The 16,947-nt window shown below is 42.9% G+C and overlaps 1 protein-coding gene across 5 annotated transcripts in view; it reads left to right on the top strand.

The window, feature by feature from the left end:
- The first annotated feature begins 130 nt into the window (after window positions 1–130).
- Window positions 131–16,947, top strand: part of ythdc2 (YTH domain containing 2) — a 76,429-nt gene continuing 59,612 nt past the window's right edge. For 4 of the 5 annotated variants that reach the window (XM_028600779.1, XM_028600778.1, XM_028600777.1 and 1 more), the window contains exons 1-8: window positions 131–290; window positions 1,041–1,112; window positions 5,140–5,299; window positions 5,459–5,549; window positions 6,026–6,222; window positions 7,684–7,886; window positions 8,465–8,631; window positions 11,776–11,878. In XM_028600779.1, the coding sequence (XP_028456580.1) occupies window positions 5,146–5,299; window positions 5,459–5,549; window positions 6,026–6,222; window positions 7,684–7,886; window positions 8,465–8,631; window positions 11,776–11,878 (915 nt within the window). In that variant the 5' untranslated portion in view covers window positions 131–290; window positions 1,041–1,112; window positions 5,140–5,145. The remainder of the gene's footprint in view (window positions 291–1,040; window positions 1,113–5,139; window positions 5,300–5,458; window positions 5,550–6,025; window positions 6,223–7,683; window positions 7,887–8,464; window positions 8,632–11,775; window positions 11,879–16,947) is intronic. The other variant, XM_028600776.1, reaches the window with a different exon arrangement.

Genomic DNA, 16,947 nt, shown 5'->3' with positions numbered 1-16,947 from the left:
AAGAAGTTGGTACCAAACATTAATTGCAATTCAAATATTACAGATAATGTACGTCATTACTGTTTAGAGTAAAAAATATGTTTTCACATCCACGTTAGGTTTGTCATAATGCCCTCATTTTATTCTGAAGGAGTCGGACCGGATGTGCTTTCGTTGTTGGCGGCACCATTGCGGACGGAACCGAACGCAGGCGAAATACACGCGGAACCTTTCCATTTCTGAGGACATCCCACTAACCTGACGGGATGCTTGTCGTTTGAGAGCACTGCCGAAGCTCTTCACTGTTCAAGGTACAGTATCAACATGAGTTAGTTCCATGACAAGATTGGACATAAAGCTAGCTAACGTTACCGTTTTCTCATCCCTACTGTTTCTCTCACCCGTTCCGCTAACGTCAACTGTAACGTTAACTTAGCTAAATTACTTCTGTGTTTCGATAACGTTACCGGTAAAATGACACACACAAGCCACTTGTTGTAAGGCTTAAGCTAACTTAATGAACCCTTTAAAAGGTTAAAGGTTTCTTGAGCTATCTTAGCTAACAACAACGCTTTAGCTAGTCTCCAATATAAGTTTCGTTTACGTTGTCTCGCGGCGTGAAATGACACTGAGTTGCCAGTTGGTTTTAAGTTAGCCGGAGTCTCACACGTAACGCAGACACATTGAGTAAATGTCATTTATATTTTTTTCTGTCAAGTTTAAGTCTCAAGTCTTACATTTTAGCTGCCAGCAACTAAAAGTCATTTAACAAAGGCTACCAGAAGCAGTATACGTGCAGTTTAGTGTCCCAAATTAGTTTCCAAAAACTGAGGATGAGGGTCTTTTTTGAGACAGGTTAATTTATTAACCCTAACAGCACAGGTGGTTTAGCAGGTTCCTAATTAATTAAGGACATTGTATGGGGAACTAAACTGCACGTATACCCCAAAGGTATCCCCTAAAAATGCACTACAATACCGTTTAACAATAATGTACAGTAACGTTACCGTTATTAATAAATCCATAACTTTCTCTTCTCCTCCTCTTTCTGTTTCACACAGCAGCCGTGTTGGCCATCCTCTGACCCTCTTCAGATTGAGTACAGGCAAAAAATTAATGTTCCACACAGTCTGGTAAGAATGACTGAATGTACAGATACTTGAGTGTATATTTTGAAACCGAAATGTTAATAGTAGTAGTCAGGGTTCAAAATTAGCACAACAATGGTAATCTATGGAGTGCCTGGTAAAATTTGAACATTCACTAGCCATTTAGCTGGTGGATAAAAAAAGTAATTTGTTAACCCTGGTAGTAGTAATTGAAGGTACTGCATAGCACAATATTATGATATAACCAGTGACAGTCATGTCACATTGCTGAATCTAAACTATCCCCTCTCACTATGTTGTGCTCTTGCAAAATATTAATATGAAAACATTTTTCACATAGCTAATTATCACCCCTCTGCAAAAGACAAGTTCCCCAATTTTATCATGTAGCCTTTTAGCCACATAGACACTGAAATTAGTAACGGATAAGAAGAAAGCAGAATGCCTTCAAGTGGGAGCCAATAGAAGTCTGCTCCACCATGATCCACGTCTATTGAGTTGAGACAGAGACTCCTATCAAAGCTACAATGTATAGGCTTCAGAAATACTGCTGTGAAATGGTTCACCTCTTACCTCACTGGACGGAGTCAAGTTTGTGATGTTGAGGGGACCATATCAGATCCTCAGGATATTACTTGTGGGGTGCACCAAGGTTCAATCCTTGGCCCTTTTTTTTATTTTTAGTTTATATTGATGACATGCCAGCTGCGGTGAAATGTAAGTTGCTTTGATATGCTGATGACTCTGCATTACTGGTTTCTGGGGATGATATCAGCGAGATTGAGAAGACTCTAGGTAATTAATTAAATAGTGTTAGTAAGTGGCTTACAGACAACAGGCTTTCAATACATTTGGGAAAAACTGAGTCCATTTTATTTGGAACAAAAAGAAAGTTGTCTAGAACAAATGCACTTAAGGTTACATGTAATAGCACTGAAATAGTGTCTCAGAAAAGTGTTACATACCTGGGGTTAACATTAGAACAGTCGTTAACCTGTAAATCTATTGCTGATAAAATATTATCCAAATGTGCCGGTAAACTGAAATTCCTGTATCGCAGGACAAGGCATCTCGATTATTCTATTAAGAAATTACTGGTCATATCATTGCAGGGCTTGACATTAACTTTTTGAGGCACTTGTCCTTTGGACAAGTACATTTACGTTTCACTTGTCCATGCACAAAAGTCACTTGTCCGGGTAAAGAGTCATCATTTTATAAAAAAAAAAAAATTGTTTTGCTAATGCAGAATTCGAACAAACCGTTGAAAGCATCCAAACACTATCAGCATTAATAAAATTCAGTTGAAACAGTAGAAACAAACGTGTCCCAACAATAGATTTCCCATTGAACAAGAAAAAAGGATCTCCAGACTTCATAGTACAAAGTAATATGTTGCACGCCGGTGTGCAGAAGTTAATATATTGAGATTCTAAGTCAGTATTTTAAAGTTTGTCATTACTTTCAGATTCCTAGTCAATATTCTAAGTTACTAAGTCAATATATTGAGATACTAAGTCGATACTTTGAGATGTTGAGCCAATTTATTAAGATTGTAAGTCAATATTTTAAATGTTCTCATTGGTTTGAGATTCTTAGTCAATATTCTGAGTTACTAAATCAGTATATTGAGATACTAAGTCAATATGTTGGGATAAGTCAATATATTGAGATACTAAGTCAATATTTTAAGATGAGTCAATATATTGAGATACTAAGTCAATATATTGAGATTCTAAAGCAATATTTTACATTTTCTCATTAATTTGAGATTCTTAGTTTATATTCTGAGATACTAAGTCAATATTTTGACCAGACGTAGTGGTGACTTAAACTTGAACTTATACTATATCTAAAATAATTTTGTAGACATAACAATGGATTTTGCCACTTAATGTTGGTGTTAACTATTTTTTTTTTTATACAATTTCACTAATTTCTACCCAGCAGAGGCTGATTTAGATTCCTTTAAAAGCTGTAGCTACTTTACAGTTGATTATTACCTGATATTTAATCAGCATGTTATTTATTTATTTGTTTCAAAAAGGAGCACAAAAAAACGACATTCTAGAACGGCAAAAACGACCTCTGGATGGGAAAAGGGTATTTTACAACAGCTTTGAATACAGCACGAGTATGGCGAGGCCAATTTCAAGTGAACGCAACATCTGTGTTTTTCCGACAACAGCAGCTACAACGTCATACGTTCCTCTCCAGTGAAATACTGACAGACTTTATCACCGTTTAGCTGTCAGCATTTTAACCGTGTTTACTCTAGCTGCTAGTTAACGGTAGGCTAACGTTACCTGCTGCCAAGTGTAATGTTAACTAGCGTGACATGCGGCGATGTTTAGGTTCCCTCGTCAGTTTTCGGAGCATCAGAGAGAAGCGCTGGCATTTCAGTGGCACCGAAATCTGCGTTGCAATTCGGTCCGGTAGATAACGGTCGTTAAGGCACCGTGCCGTATTAGCACCGGGTCTCGTTTTTCTGTCAACGATGTGGCGAGGAGGTAACGTTAAGGCGGAGTTAGCAAGCTAACGTTAGCTAACTAACACCGGCTGGTTCGCCGTGCTTTCATGCTGCATCGCTTACAGAGAACGAGCTGAACAGCGGGCTGGGTCTAACATTAGCATTCTGCTGACCGACTACCGCTGGGTCCGCTGCCCGGGATTGCGGGGGGGGGAATGTATCGTTTCAAATCGGTAACATAGACGTAATGAGTGGCACATAACGTGAACTAACATGGCATTTTATTTTGTTTGAGTTTTAACTTGTCCAGTGGGACAAGTACAATTCTCTTCCACTTGCCCTACAAAAAATCCACTTGTCCCGGACAAGCCTTAATGTCCAGCCCTGCATTGATTCAATGTCATTTCGATTATGCATGTTCTGCTTGGTACTGTGGATTATCAGTTAAACTTAAAAATAGACTGCAAGTGATGCAAAATAATGTTATTCGCTACCTGTTAAATGCACCACCCCGGACTCATATTGGTAGAGATGCTTTTAAAAGGGTAGGGTTGCTGCCAGTTCATGTTAGAGTGGAGCAGTTAAAGTTGAATGATATGTTTGTTATAAATGGCTCTGCTCCCAAATATTTACATTCCCATATAAAAATGGTTCATACACAGCATAATTACAATACTCGGGCCAGTGTCCGTTCTTGTAAAGTGCCCAGAGTCAACAATGCAGCTAGAAGTTCTTTTTTTTATACAGGTATAACATTGTGGAATAATCTGCCACTTTCCCTCAAAATACTGGTTAGCTGATTGGATGAACCATCTGTCTATCACCTATGTTGGTGAAAGACGGGCCAACCAATCAGATCCACGAAGCGTATGAAAATACAACCACAAGCCCGCCCCTGCTGCTGCAGGCAAAGCATAGCTCGTTAGCTCAGCAAGCAAGCAACATGTCGGTAAAGGATATTTGCCATTTGTGTAATGAGAATTTAGGAATAAAAGGCACCATTTCAGGTTCCCGGACCGCTGTCTGAAAATACTGGTTAGCTGATTGGATAAACCATCTGTCTATCACCACCTAACCCGCCTCAAAACCAACGCTGATTGGCCCGGTCGTTGGGCTAACGGCTCCAAAGTTTCTCTATCTCAAGATGCCAGACTGATTTGCAAGTGGAAAACTGGAGCTCGCAAGATCAGGACGGTCTCACGACGCTAGCCAGCCTCAGCGTCAGGAAGTATGGCTAGGAAAGTATTGTCGGGGGAACAGAGAAAGAGGAAACGGCAGACTGACCGAGAGAGGAGTCAGACACAAGGAAACATCGGAGCTGCCAAATATCTATTCTGAAGCTGTAGCGGGGGCTCTATAGAGAAACCTGCCAGCAAAAAGCCAGAAAACAGCGAAGAAATGGCCAAAACTGCATAGCGCCCCTTTAACACAAGTAGCCATAGTAATTTGTAAATAAATAGTACAACATTTGGAAAAGTTATGACTTAAGTCAGGAAACATTTGATGTTTTGCCCAAACTTGGTGAACACAAAAAACGTGTTGCTGTCCCTGCTGGTAAGATGAACTGTTGTTGTGTTGCAGTGCATCATGTCGAACGCTGGTACGGCATCACAGAAACCTGCCAGGAACACACCGCCCCGTGGATCCAAGTCCAGAGGCCTCAAAGAAATCCACATAGATGAAGAAGTCAAGATAGCTGTGAACCTCTCCCTGGAGAGGTTTCGCTACAGTGACCAGAAAGGTACCGCCTGTTTTTTGATTCTTTTATATCAGAAAATAAAAGCAGAACTCTCCTGCTGGGTCAACTATTACTACTCGTCCCAGTGTGAGCAGCAAGGTGTGATGGTTGAGTCTTGTAGAGTGCCCTAATATTCACCCTTTCTTTTCCCTGACGGAGCAGAGATGGAGTTTCCCTCCTCCCTGTCCAGCACTGAGAGGGCTTTCATTCATCGAATGGCACAGTCCCTGGGTTACATTTCGAAGAGCAAAGGGTAAGTTCCTCCACCAGGACCTGGGTTCATCAAGTATCTGAGCATCACTCAGAAACTGTGCTGAAAGTATACCCTGGACTGAAAGTGACATGAGTTATACACGGTTCTAGAACAGTTTTTTTTCCCTGCCACAGTCAGACTGAAGGCAAAAACAAAATAGAACACTGAACAATTTACTGTCATTAAAATGTGCAATAATCCTCACTATCTCACTCTACTGCACAATATTTGCAGTATTTATTCTTGTTACAAATGCAATATCCCACATAGTTGTATCCTCCAGTTACCATATTCACAATTTTATTATATTTTTTGCACTCTTTTGTGCAGTAAAAAAAATATCTTGAATCTTACAAATGTATATCCACTCAGTCTCATAAAGGGGTAGAAGAGTAGGCCATTTACAGCAACAGTTTTAGGCACTTGAATCAGTTATAAAAAGTGTTTTAATGAAATAATGTCTGTTCCTCTCTCAGGAAAGGACCAAATCGCTCCCTCACCATCAGGAAGAAGAACGGTTCAGAGAAACCTCGGCCCACCATGCCCCTCACGCTGTCCCACAATTCCTTGTATTTCATCCGCAGCCTACTTCAGAGGTTTCCCATCAGCAACAAGGAACGCATCGACATGCAGCCCAGCAACAAAAGTGGCATGTCTATGGCTTCAGAACCCGGTGAGTGTCAGTGTCTGTGTTTAAACTACAGTAGGACTGTGCAATGAGTTGCACCGATGCTGATGTTATGGTGCATACTTCAACTGGGGTGCTGTCTATACTGCCCACCTATTGTAAAAAATGTTCACAAGTCTCTCCACTCTCCAAGTGCTCATATTATGCTTTTTGGCTTTTTCCCTTTCCTTTATTGTGTTATATATTTTTTTTGTGCACGTTATAGGTTTACAAAGTGAAAAAGCCCAAAGTCCACACCAAAGGGACTTACCATCTCCAACAGAAAACACTGTTCGCCAACTGCTTCAAACAGCTCTATTGTAGTCCAGCCTTTACTTCAGAGATAAACGTGGTCACTTTGGAACACACGTTATAATGCTCACCTAGCTGCTAGCATGGCACGCCCTCATACTTTGCTTCTGACTGGCTAGTAGTCCTTACCTAGGTACTGTCAGGGCATGCCCTCATACTTTGCTTCTGACTGGCTAGTAGTCCTTACCTAGGTACTGTCAGGGCACACCCTCATACTCTGCTTCTGACTGGCTAGTAGTCCTTACCTAGGTACTGTCAGGGCACGCCCTCATACTCTGCTTCTGACTGGCTAGTAGTCCTTACCTAGGTACTGTCAGGGCATGCCCTCATACTCTGCTTCTGACTGGCTAGTAGTCCTTACCTAGGTACTGAGAATGTGCGACTCCCAACAAAGATGGAACAGAAGTGAGAGGTCTCACTCTGTAGCTAAAAAAAATGGTGATTTTTGAAAATCAAACCATGTAAACCTATTCTAATATAACCTCCTAAATATAATTTATGAACCTGAAAATTAGCATAATATGAGCACTTTAATAGATTCACGACTATTGTACCTTAGCAAATGGTTGTTGCGATTGTTTTTTCAAAGACCCAAGTCATTATTTTGCCGCTATATACATATCGCGAAAGGCTGCAACATATCGCAATAGACACTCCGACATTTTTTGTGTTAGTTGAAAGAACATATCAGTAAAAACTGCACTTTAAAACGTAACTGTCATTAATTTTTTTTAGTGCTGCCTTTTTATATTTAATTCAATGTTCAATTTGATCCATAAACATGTTTGAAATTATTTCCTTTTTAGTTGTTTAAAAATTCAACAAGTAATTTGTTGAGTACAGAACTGAGTGTATTTAAATATCTGTTTCTTTATTGCAAGTAATATTGTTATCGCGATATTCATCAACATTATCGCATATTGCATATTTTCCTCATATCGTGCAGCCCTACCTCAGATAAACCTCACTGTTCACTTTGCACATTGTTCAGTAAAATGTAAATATTCCAATGTATACAGTAATGTCAGGACACCAACCAATCTAAATCATCATATCGTGCAACCATGACTAAGCATTTCAAAATGGAAAACAGAGTATCAAGTCAACAGGTGTGTTGTATCGGGTCACGTAATATTCTCTAGCTCTTCCCTTTAGACAGCAGTTGTGACAGGACCAGGGCAAGCGGTCGCCTTAACAACGGCATACCCATGGTGCCTCGGAGGAGGAGTCCATCGGAGCTGGACAGTTTTCGACGATCCCTGCCTGTGCATGAGCGCCAGAAGGAGATCATTCAGCTCATCAGAGAAAACAAAGTGGTGTTGGTGATGGGAGAAACCGGCTCTGGAAAAACGACACAGGTGGGTCTGTCTGACAGACGGGCCAACACTTTGGTCACGACTGAAACATCTCCACACCTACCAAACACATCGAGATGGATTTATGTGCATTCATTTTTCCCAGAGGATAAGCCTTTTGCTGATCATTCCTGCAAGCCTCAGCTGTACTTTGTGTTTAGGTTAAATTGGCTCATTTTAGCATCCTAACACAATCTTAATCTTGTTTCTGCCTTTTTTATTCATGTGTTGTTGGTTTTCTTTTGTCATAATTGACATTATTTGACAGTTGAAAGTGAAGATACAGACAGGAAATCTAGTGAAAGGGCGGATGGGGCCCTATTTATGTCAATAGAATTATTACATTCGGAACTATTTCCCAGATTCAACAGTTTTGAAATTGTGACACTAAAACCAAAAGATCTTCAAAGGGATTGGTTAATTTTTCTATTTCTTTTTGTGTTCACAAACGTATACATTTTTGGAAGGGATAAAATCCACTGGATAACTATACACACGGTAAACTACACGGTATGCATGGTAAAGATAGAGCCTTAGGATGGACTCTTTAAGGTAATAGGGTGTCCCTGTGCATTGTCCAGATCCCACAGTTCCTGCTGGATGAGTGCAGCAGGAATGGAGAGCCCTGCAGGATCTTCTGCACTCAGCCCAGACGCCTGGCTGCCATCGCTGTGGCTGAGAGAGTGGCAGCTGAGAGAGGGGAGAGTGTTGGCCAGACTGTTGGTTATCACATCAGACTAGAGAGCAGGTAAATGACACCAGAGCCTTTTTTTTTTATTTTAATCTTTGGTAGAAACGCATCACGTGTTACTAAATTACACTTACATTAGAGCAACTAGTTCAAGGTTGAGCTACAAAAAACAAGTTTGAACAAGTGTACGGTACAACAACATGGGATGGTCAACGTAGTTTCAGTTCCTTGTCTGACGACCTGTGACCTGAAGTCAAGACACTATTGAGTGCGTCTCTCTCTGCCCAAGTACACAATCCAAGAGCACTGTGTGTTGGGAAATGTTTGTTAAAAGCACTTGAATAAGAAATTCATGTTTAGTTTAAAACAGTCTAAAGGAAATGGTGTATTATAGTGTGATTAAAACTCACTATTTACATTATTTACAGTACTTGATTTACAGCTGATACGTGAAAAGGTACACAACCTTGTTTAACAGTAATTTTGTTTAACTGCGAACTGTCACAGGAAGTGCTTTTATTTTGAAGTAACCTACACAGAAGTTGTCTGTGGTGTACTCTTGCTAGTTTACTGAGATTAATGTGAGATGCTAGATGCAAAACGTGTCCGTCAAGCCTAAGATTGTTCACTTTCTTGAGTGTAAAACTGCAGTATATTGAGCAGTAAATGTTCACAGTAAAAGACAAGCGTTTTTGCTCGTCATTCGAAGCCATTCCACTACACTGTGTACCCGTTTCTGCGTACTTTTCAGTCTTTTAGCCTGGTCTACAGTCAAGGAACTGTGCCAGACAGGGACGGCGTACTCCAGCACCAGACGCACATGTCCTGTGTAGATGGAAACCAGTTCAGGGTCTTGAACACTGAATTTCTTCAGGCGACGCAGATCAAAACCCTTCCTGTTGGCTGAGGTCAGCAGGTGGTCCACCTGACTGGCCCATCACAAGTTGCTATGGCCAAATGAGTGACGACTTTATTCGGCTCCTTCTCTGTGAACAATGTGGTGAGGGGGTAAGGCAGAGTTAGCCAGCCAACTTACAAGTCGTCCAGCAGCTGGCTAGCTTGCTGGTTCCACCGTGGTTTTATGCCATATTAGATACAGACAATGAGCTGAACAGCGGGCTGGGTATAGCCGTCCGCTAGGGCTGCACGATATGAGGAAAATCTCTAATTGCAATTATTTTGACTGATATTGCGATTGCGATATGATTCCCGATATTGGAGAAAATGATCATTTTTGTATAATCTCATTTTCATTGAAAATTATAAAAAAAATGATGATAGTGTGATTATTTTTTTTTTTGCGAGGATCTGTACCAAACAAAGATGTATTCTTTAGTTTGTAGGATAGGATTTGTAGGCCGGGATGTCTCTACAGCACCACAATACTTTATTTTAGAATGGTTTGACACATATTTTGCCTTTAACAAATATTGCGCCCCCCCCTGCGATTCGGATACTGCACTAGTTCATATTGCAATTTCCATAAAATTGCGATTCATTGTGCAGCCCTACCGTCCGCTGACCCGTTGCCGCTGGGTCTAACTGTCCCTCCCCCTCACTCCCCGCAGCTCCGAGAATGTCTCCCAAGATGCATCGGCCGGCACTCCTTGCAGTTTACAGCCCCACTGTATATACTATTTGTTACCATGACAACTAACAACAATCGCCATTTTGTTGTGTACCAATCAAATGACCACGACAAACTGTTGAATTGCCTTTCTATCCATTTAATTTCTATGGTTACAGCTCAGCCGATGAGGGCGGCATTAATATTCACGGTATCAGTCTCGTCCATGAGTACACTTCCTTCTAGGGCTGCAACCAACAATTATTTTCATTGTCGATTCATCCGTTGATTACTTTCTCGATGACCAATTAGTGGAGTATAAAATACAAATGTCGATCCGTCTTTAATCCGTTTACTGTCCCGGAGAAGTGAAGAAACTAGAAAATCTTCACATTTTAGGAGCTGGAATCAGAGAATATTTACTATTTTTCATAAAAAAATATTCATATTGATTATCAAAATAGAGCATCATGAATAAATATTTTGTGTGTGAAGCGTTTCAGTTTACTCCATTTGGTCAGTGGTTTGATTTTTACGCTCTTGACCGTGCAGTGTGCGTGAGCTCTGGCCGTAGTTATTATATATCCATGCCTCAGTGCCAGTCAGTCAGAGTTTAGGAAAGAAAACCAAACGTTGCGCACCGTGCTACCCATAAGCTACCGTTGGCTTTAGATTAGAAATGTTTCGATACCAGTATCTGAAAAGCCTCTGATACCGCCTAAAATGCTAGTATAGGCAAGTTTGTGCACCGATCCGATACCCTGTAATTAAGCCCTGAAGAAAATCTACTTTGAAGTTTATTTATGTTCTTTTTCCGTTCCGACTGATTGTCAAACTGGATAATTAAAGAAAGTTCTGAGGCATTCATTGTTTGTGTGTTTGCTCATGTTTCACAAAAACTTTAACCTGAGCCAGACTGTACAACGAAGATAGCAATCCTATCACATCTGTACAGAGATAGTAGTATACAGTTGTTAAAACATAACAAAATATATGTAGTTTTTTACACACTGGTATCTGATCTGTACTTGGTATGGGCCCATAGGCAAATTCAGTTATCAAAATCTGTATCAGGAAGGAAAAATGGTATTGAAACATCTCTTCTTTAGACGCAAAAGCAGATTGGGATGAAACAATAACTCAAGTGATGTTGAAAAATACATCTTAGTGTGTCCGACAACATACACACTACTGTTCATTTACACGAAAGTATGTAGAGCAATAGTATACATATTGAGTATGTAGTGCACAGTATGCAATATCGGACTCAAGCAATCACTGAAGCAGTTGGCATTTACATTGGCATATTGTCATTGGTATATTACATTACATTACATTGTAACAATTGCTACTGCAGTATTTAAATAAAAAAAATAATTTTTAGTTTATAGCTTAAGAGCTCTAAATGTGACAAACACACCTCACAGAGCTATTGTGTATTACATATGAATGCAAGTATTATAATAAAATGTTTTGTTAAATTTAGGTAACTTTACTTGGTAAATAATTCTTTTCTCAGGCTTAAAAAAATCCATACAGATTTTCCATTATATAGCTGTGAAGTTGGCATTCCATTTCAACCCAGGTGGCATTAAAAAAAACCCTAACCCTTACTGTTGACTTTGAAACTTCAGGGTCTCCCCCAAGACGCTGCTGACCTTTTGCACCAGTGGAGTGTTCCTCAGGACGTTGATGGCCGGAGACGCCAGCCTGACAACTGTCACACATGTCATTGTGGTGAGAGCATCAAGACTGCACATAAACAGGACATATCGCAAAAAAACTGCTTCACTCTGTAAGCCTGCTTTATGGGATCAGAATCAGAACTGGTTTCATTGCCACAATAAGTTACACTTATGTGGAATTTGCCTTTGGTGAAAGGTGCATACATAAACAAACAAACATGAATATGAAATAAACAATAAATACAGAAAAACAAATATATACGTACAAAATAACTGTTGCATAAGAAAAAATGAGGCTGAATGGATTGAGTGCAGAATTTGCAAAGAATATATAGTATGGGCAATGGGCAGATGTAAAGTCCAGGATGAAGATTAGTGCAAAGTGTAGTGACTAGGGATTTAAGAGTCACATATGTGTGTATATATATATATATATATATATATGTGTGTGTGTGTGTGTGTGTGTGTATATATATGTTTGTGTGTGTATATGTGTGTGTGTGTGTGTATGATAGAAGGTGTAAATATGGGTTAATAGGTGTGGCAGCAATCGCTTCAGGGTGTCGGGTCAGGACGCTATTCCAATGTTCAGGTGAGAGTGTGGGGAGAAAGGAGATGCAGAGTCCAGGGTTGCAGTTTAGATGGTTTATATAAACAAATAGGCTTGTTTTTCTGTGCGTGTGTGGTTCTGTAACAACAAAGCACAGCAATACAGACTGTTTAGAAAGAATAGTTACAGACCAATAGCAAAGGCAAACCTAAGTTAAAACATAGCCAGCTACAAATGGCATGCACAGAGCAATGTTAATGGCTAACAATAGTAACTGGACTGCAATGAGCTATCAATTAAAGATTAGCAAGCACATGGCATTCATGTAACCTATATAAATGACAGTCATAAGAATTATAACAAGCATTTAAACTAAATAAACAACCGAAATATTCAGTGCACAGCATAGAAAACAATAGCTATTAAAATGTAGAACAGTTAAACAGACTATTACAAGCTAGCGGCTAGCTCTGAATCCTGTTGTAAGTTAACAGAAACCTAAATACATTCACGGCTAATAAACACTGACGGTGTGTTACCTAACACAACAATTAAGCTTACATTTCCATGGACGCACACACGGAAAAGAAACTGTCCGTCAAAAATCGCCGCAGTCTAAACTCAAGTCCAGCTGATGTCTGCTCCTCCGTGCTTCTCACTCGCTGCTGCGTTCAGGGGCCGTTGTCAGGGTGGGAACAGAGACTGCACATGCAGAGCGTGTGATCAGACACAGTGGATACATAATGGGAATGCATGCTCAGGGCATGGCCTTTTTTACAGCCGCCCCCAAATTTGGTATGCAAATTAATTTGTTTTCAAGGTCCATTATGGCTCGGCAGCATCACGGGGGAAAGCAGGCAGTCTGATGAGCCTTGCAACTGGGCGAGTGTAGGTACGATCCTTCACTTGGACAACCGCAGTCCTCACACGGCCGTCTGCTCCAGGTATGACAGTCTTCACGGTTCCTACTTGCCACAGAGCCCTTGGAGCCTGCTGATCTACAATGAGAACTACCGTCCCAATGGTGATGTCCTCTTCATCAATATTCCATTTCTGTCGTGCTTGCAAGGTGGGCAAGAAATGCTGTATGAAGTGCCTCCAGAAATGATCGGCTAGGACTTGAGTATGTCTCCACCTTTTGCGACTAAGCAGTTCTGTCTCTGGGTAGACGACTTGTGGCAGGGAGGAGTCCGGCCGCCCCATCAACAAGGAGTTGGGCGTAACAGGATCCGGGTCTGCAATGTCCGTGGAGACATAGCCCAGGGGTCTAGAGTTGAGGATGCTCTCCACCTCAATCAAGACAGTCATCAACACTTCCTCGGGCACAGTTTGAGCTCCTAGTGTGGTTCGGAGGGCTGTCTTCACCGATCGCACCTCTCTTTCCCACGACCCACCGAAGTGGGGAGCTCCGGGTGGATTGAAGCGGAACCGGATCTGTTCTGCTGCTAGCAGATCTCTGAGGGCAGGCTCCAGGGTATTGAATGCTTCATGCAGCTCTCTACTTCCTCCTTTGAAGTTGGTGCCTTGATCGGATAAAAGCTCAAAGGGCTTTCCCCTACGAGCAATGAAGCGTCTGAGGGACATTAGAAAGGAATTAGAGTCCATATTCGCCAGCAGGTCGAGGTGGACTGCCCTCGTGGTAAGACACTTGTACAGGATGCCCCATCTTTTTTCAGTTCGTCTGCCTATTTTGACGAGCATAGGGCCGAAGCAATCCACCCCTGTTGAAAAGAAGGCAGGTCGAAAAAAAGCCTCAAACTTGAGGGGGTAAATCTGCCATTCTCGGGACCACTGGTTGGCCTCTCCACTTCCTGCACTCAGGACAGTTATGTTGATGCCTCCTCACTGCTTCTCTACCTCTCAATATCCAGTACCTCCTGCGCAGCTCAGCGAAGACACGTTCAGCTCCAGGGTGATGCAACTGCTTATCACAGTGCTGGATTAGGAGCTTTGTGACTGGGTGAGTGGGGGCTAGAAGGACGGGGTGCAGAACATCCTGGCTCAGGCTGTTACACCTACGGAGTCTACCTCCAACTCGGATCAGGTCAGCAGACTCATCGTATTCGGGAGCAAGGGTAAGCAATATGCTGCTTGTCGGGATGGTCTTTCCTGACTTGATTAGTGTAAACTCTTCAGGAAAGCTCTCCGTCTGAGCATGTCTCAAGAGGGCCAACTCGGCTTTAGAGTAGTCATCGGCGGCAGGCTGAGTGGTGCTATCGGCCGCCCCGTGGAGCAACTGTGCAGTAGCTTGCAGGAGTTCCTGATATGTGCTGAACTGCTGAACATCAGGTATTGTAGGACTTGTTGTTCCTGTGAGCAGACCGCTGAACGTTGTGTTCCTCAGCTCTTCTACCTCTTCTGTAGCGTCTCCCTCTGGTGCCTTCGGCCAATGCTTGGCCGACAACTGAAGGAAAGGTGGCCCTTTACTCCAGCGATTCTCTCCAGCAAGCTGAGTCAGTGTTTTCCCTCTTGTAATATCATCAGCAGGATTGGTTGCTGAATCAATATAGCGCCAGGCTGTAGGGTCAGACAGCTCTTGTATTTCTGCAACTCTGGTTCCCACAAACACTTTATACCGGCATGAATCTGACTGAAGCCAGTTAAGTATTGTGGTTGAGTCTGTCCAGTACACCACCTCCTGGATGTCAAGGGTGAGCTCTCTCTTAAGAACTGAAGCTAACTGCGCTCCTGTGAGGGCTCCACACAGTTCCAGCCTGGGGATTGAAAGCTGCTTCTTAGACGCGACTCTTGATCTTGCAGCCAAGAAGGCAACATAGACTTCTCCTCTGTCCCCTTTGGTACGCAGGTACGCCACAGACCCATACGCACGCTCAGAGGCGTCACAGAACATGTGAATGCTGCGACTGCTGTTGCTGCAATTCCAACTGTGGTCAGTGTAACATCTTGGCAGAGTGATCTGTGCCAGCTGGGGAAGCTCACTTTCCCACAACTGCCAGGCTTGGAGAAGGTCTTCTGGTAGGTGAGGATCGTCCCATCCTCTTTTCTTGTCCCAGAGACGTTGCACGATGACCTTGGCTCTCGTGGTGTATGGAATGATAAATCCGAGAGGGTCGTACTGTTGAGCGAGCAGTCGATAGATGTTGCGCATGGTGGGCTCTGGACTTTCACTCTGGTAATGCTTGTAATGCAGTGTATCAGACTTGCAATGCCATACGATTCCAAGAGTATGCTCTTGGGGGTCAGCCATCTCATGGTTGAACCAGAGGATGCTGCTCTCTGACCTAGACTCTTCAGGTATATTGTCAATGACTGTGGGCACATTGCTAGCCCACTGCCGCAGTTCAAATCCACCCGCCATGAGGAGGGAATGCAGTCTGTCGACCAACGTTTTAGATTGCTCTTCGGAGGGAAGACTCTGCAAACAGTTGTCAACATAAAAACAGCGTTCTATTGACAGACGAGCATCTTCTCCTGGCTCAGTGTGCCTCTGGACATGTGCTTGGAGTGCAAAGATAGCACAACATGGGCTACATGTGGTCCCAAATGGAAGCACTTGCCACTCGTAGACCGTCGGTTCTTCATCTACCTTCATGTCACGCCACAGGAAACGTAGGAATGGTCTGTCTTCTTCCAGCAGACGAACCTGGTGGAACATCCCTTTAACGTCACTGCTGATGGCGATTGGGTGTTCCCTGAATCGAAGGAGGACTCCCAAAAGGCTAGCTCCCAATGTGGGGCCCGGCAGGAGGTGGTCATTCAGGTTCTGGCCCTTGTATGTGAAGGAGCAATTGAAGACCATCCTGTCCTTCCCGTTGTGGTGCACCATGTGGTGCGGGATGAACCACGAGTGGCTGCTCCCTTTAGCCTCTGTCGGTGACATGGGTGTGACATAGCCAGCCTCAAGCAACTTGTGGATCTCCTTGGAGTAGGTTGCCGCCTTTTCCGGTTCTCTGGCCAGTCGTCTTTCTGTCCCATGCAGCTGAGTCAACCTGAGTCTCCTTTAGTGCATGGAGTAGGGGGAGATTTTTCTTCCACAGTAACAGGGTGATATACCTTCTGACTTCGTTCACCTCAATCCTGTTTGTCTTCTCCTCAAGCTGTCGGACTGCCTCTGTGTCTTGCTTCGACCTAGTGATGAGCCGCTCACTCCGATACGGCAAGGTATCCAGCTGCCACAGTTTCTCCACATGGCTGAAGAGCTCAGCTTCTGGATGAGCACAGGATGTAAAAAGACACTGCTGCGGAGTGAGCCGGTGGCGCAGGAATTTTGATGGGCCTTGTAGAACCCACCCAAGTCTGGTGTGTACGGCTGCAGGTCCACCAGGAGGGCCGAGGCGTACCGGTTCCACAGGAGTGATGAGATGAGGGTAATCTGACCCAATGAGCAGTAACGGTTGTGCCTCCTTGATGCTTGGCAGTGGCAGGTCCTTAAGGTGACGGTACCTTTCCTGCAGAGCTTTGACTGGGTACGTATGGCGGGCGAGGCCAAGTTCCTTTGCAGTGAAAGCTCTGTGGATCTGGAATGAAGAGCCAGGCTGTGATGCGGAAGACACAGAGAATGACACTGTGGCTCCGTGGATGGTACGAACCTCTTGTCGGACAGTGCGGAG

The sequence above is a fragment of the Perca flavescens genome, chromosome 16 (genome assembly GCF_004354835.1).
Source record: "Perca flavescens isolate YP-PL-M2 chromosome 16, PFLA_1.0, whole genome shotgun sequence".
Classification (NCBI taxonomy): Eukaryota; Metazoa; Chordata; class Actinopteri; order Perciformes; family Percidae; genus Perca; species Perca flavescens.
Note: the sequence above shows the minus strand (reverse complement) of the source record. Positions and strands in the feature narration are given on the sequence as shown.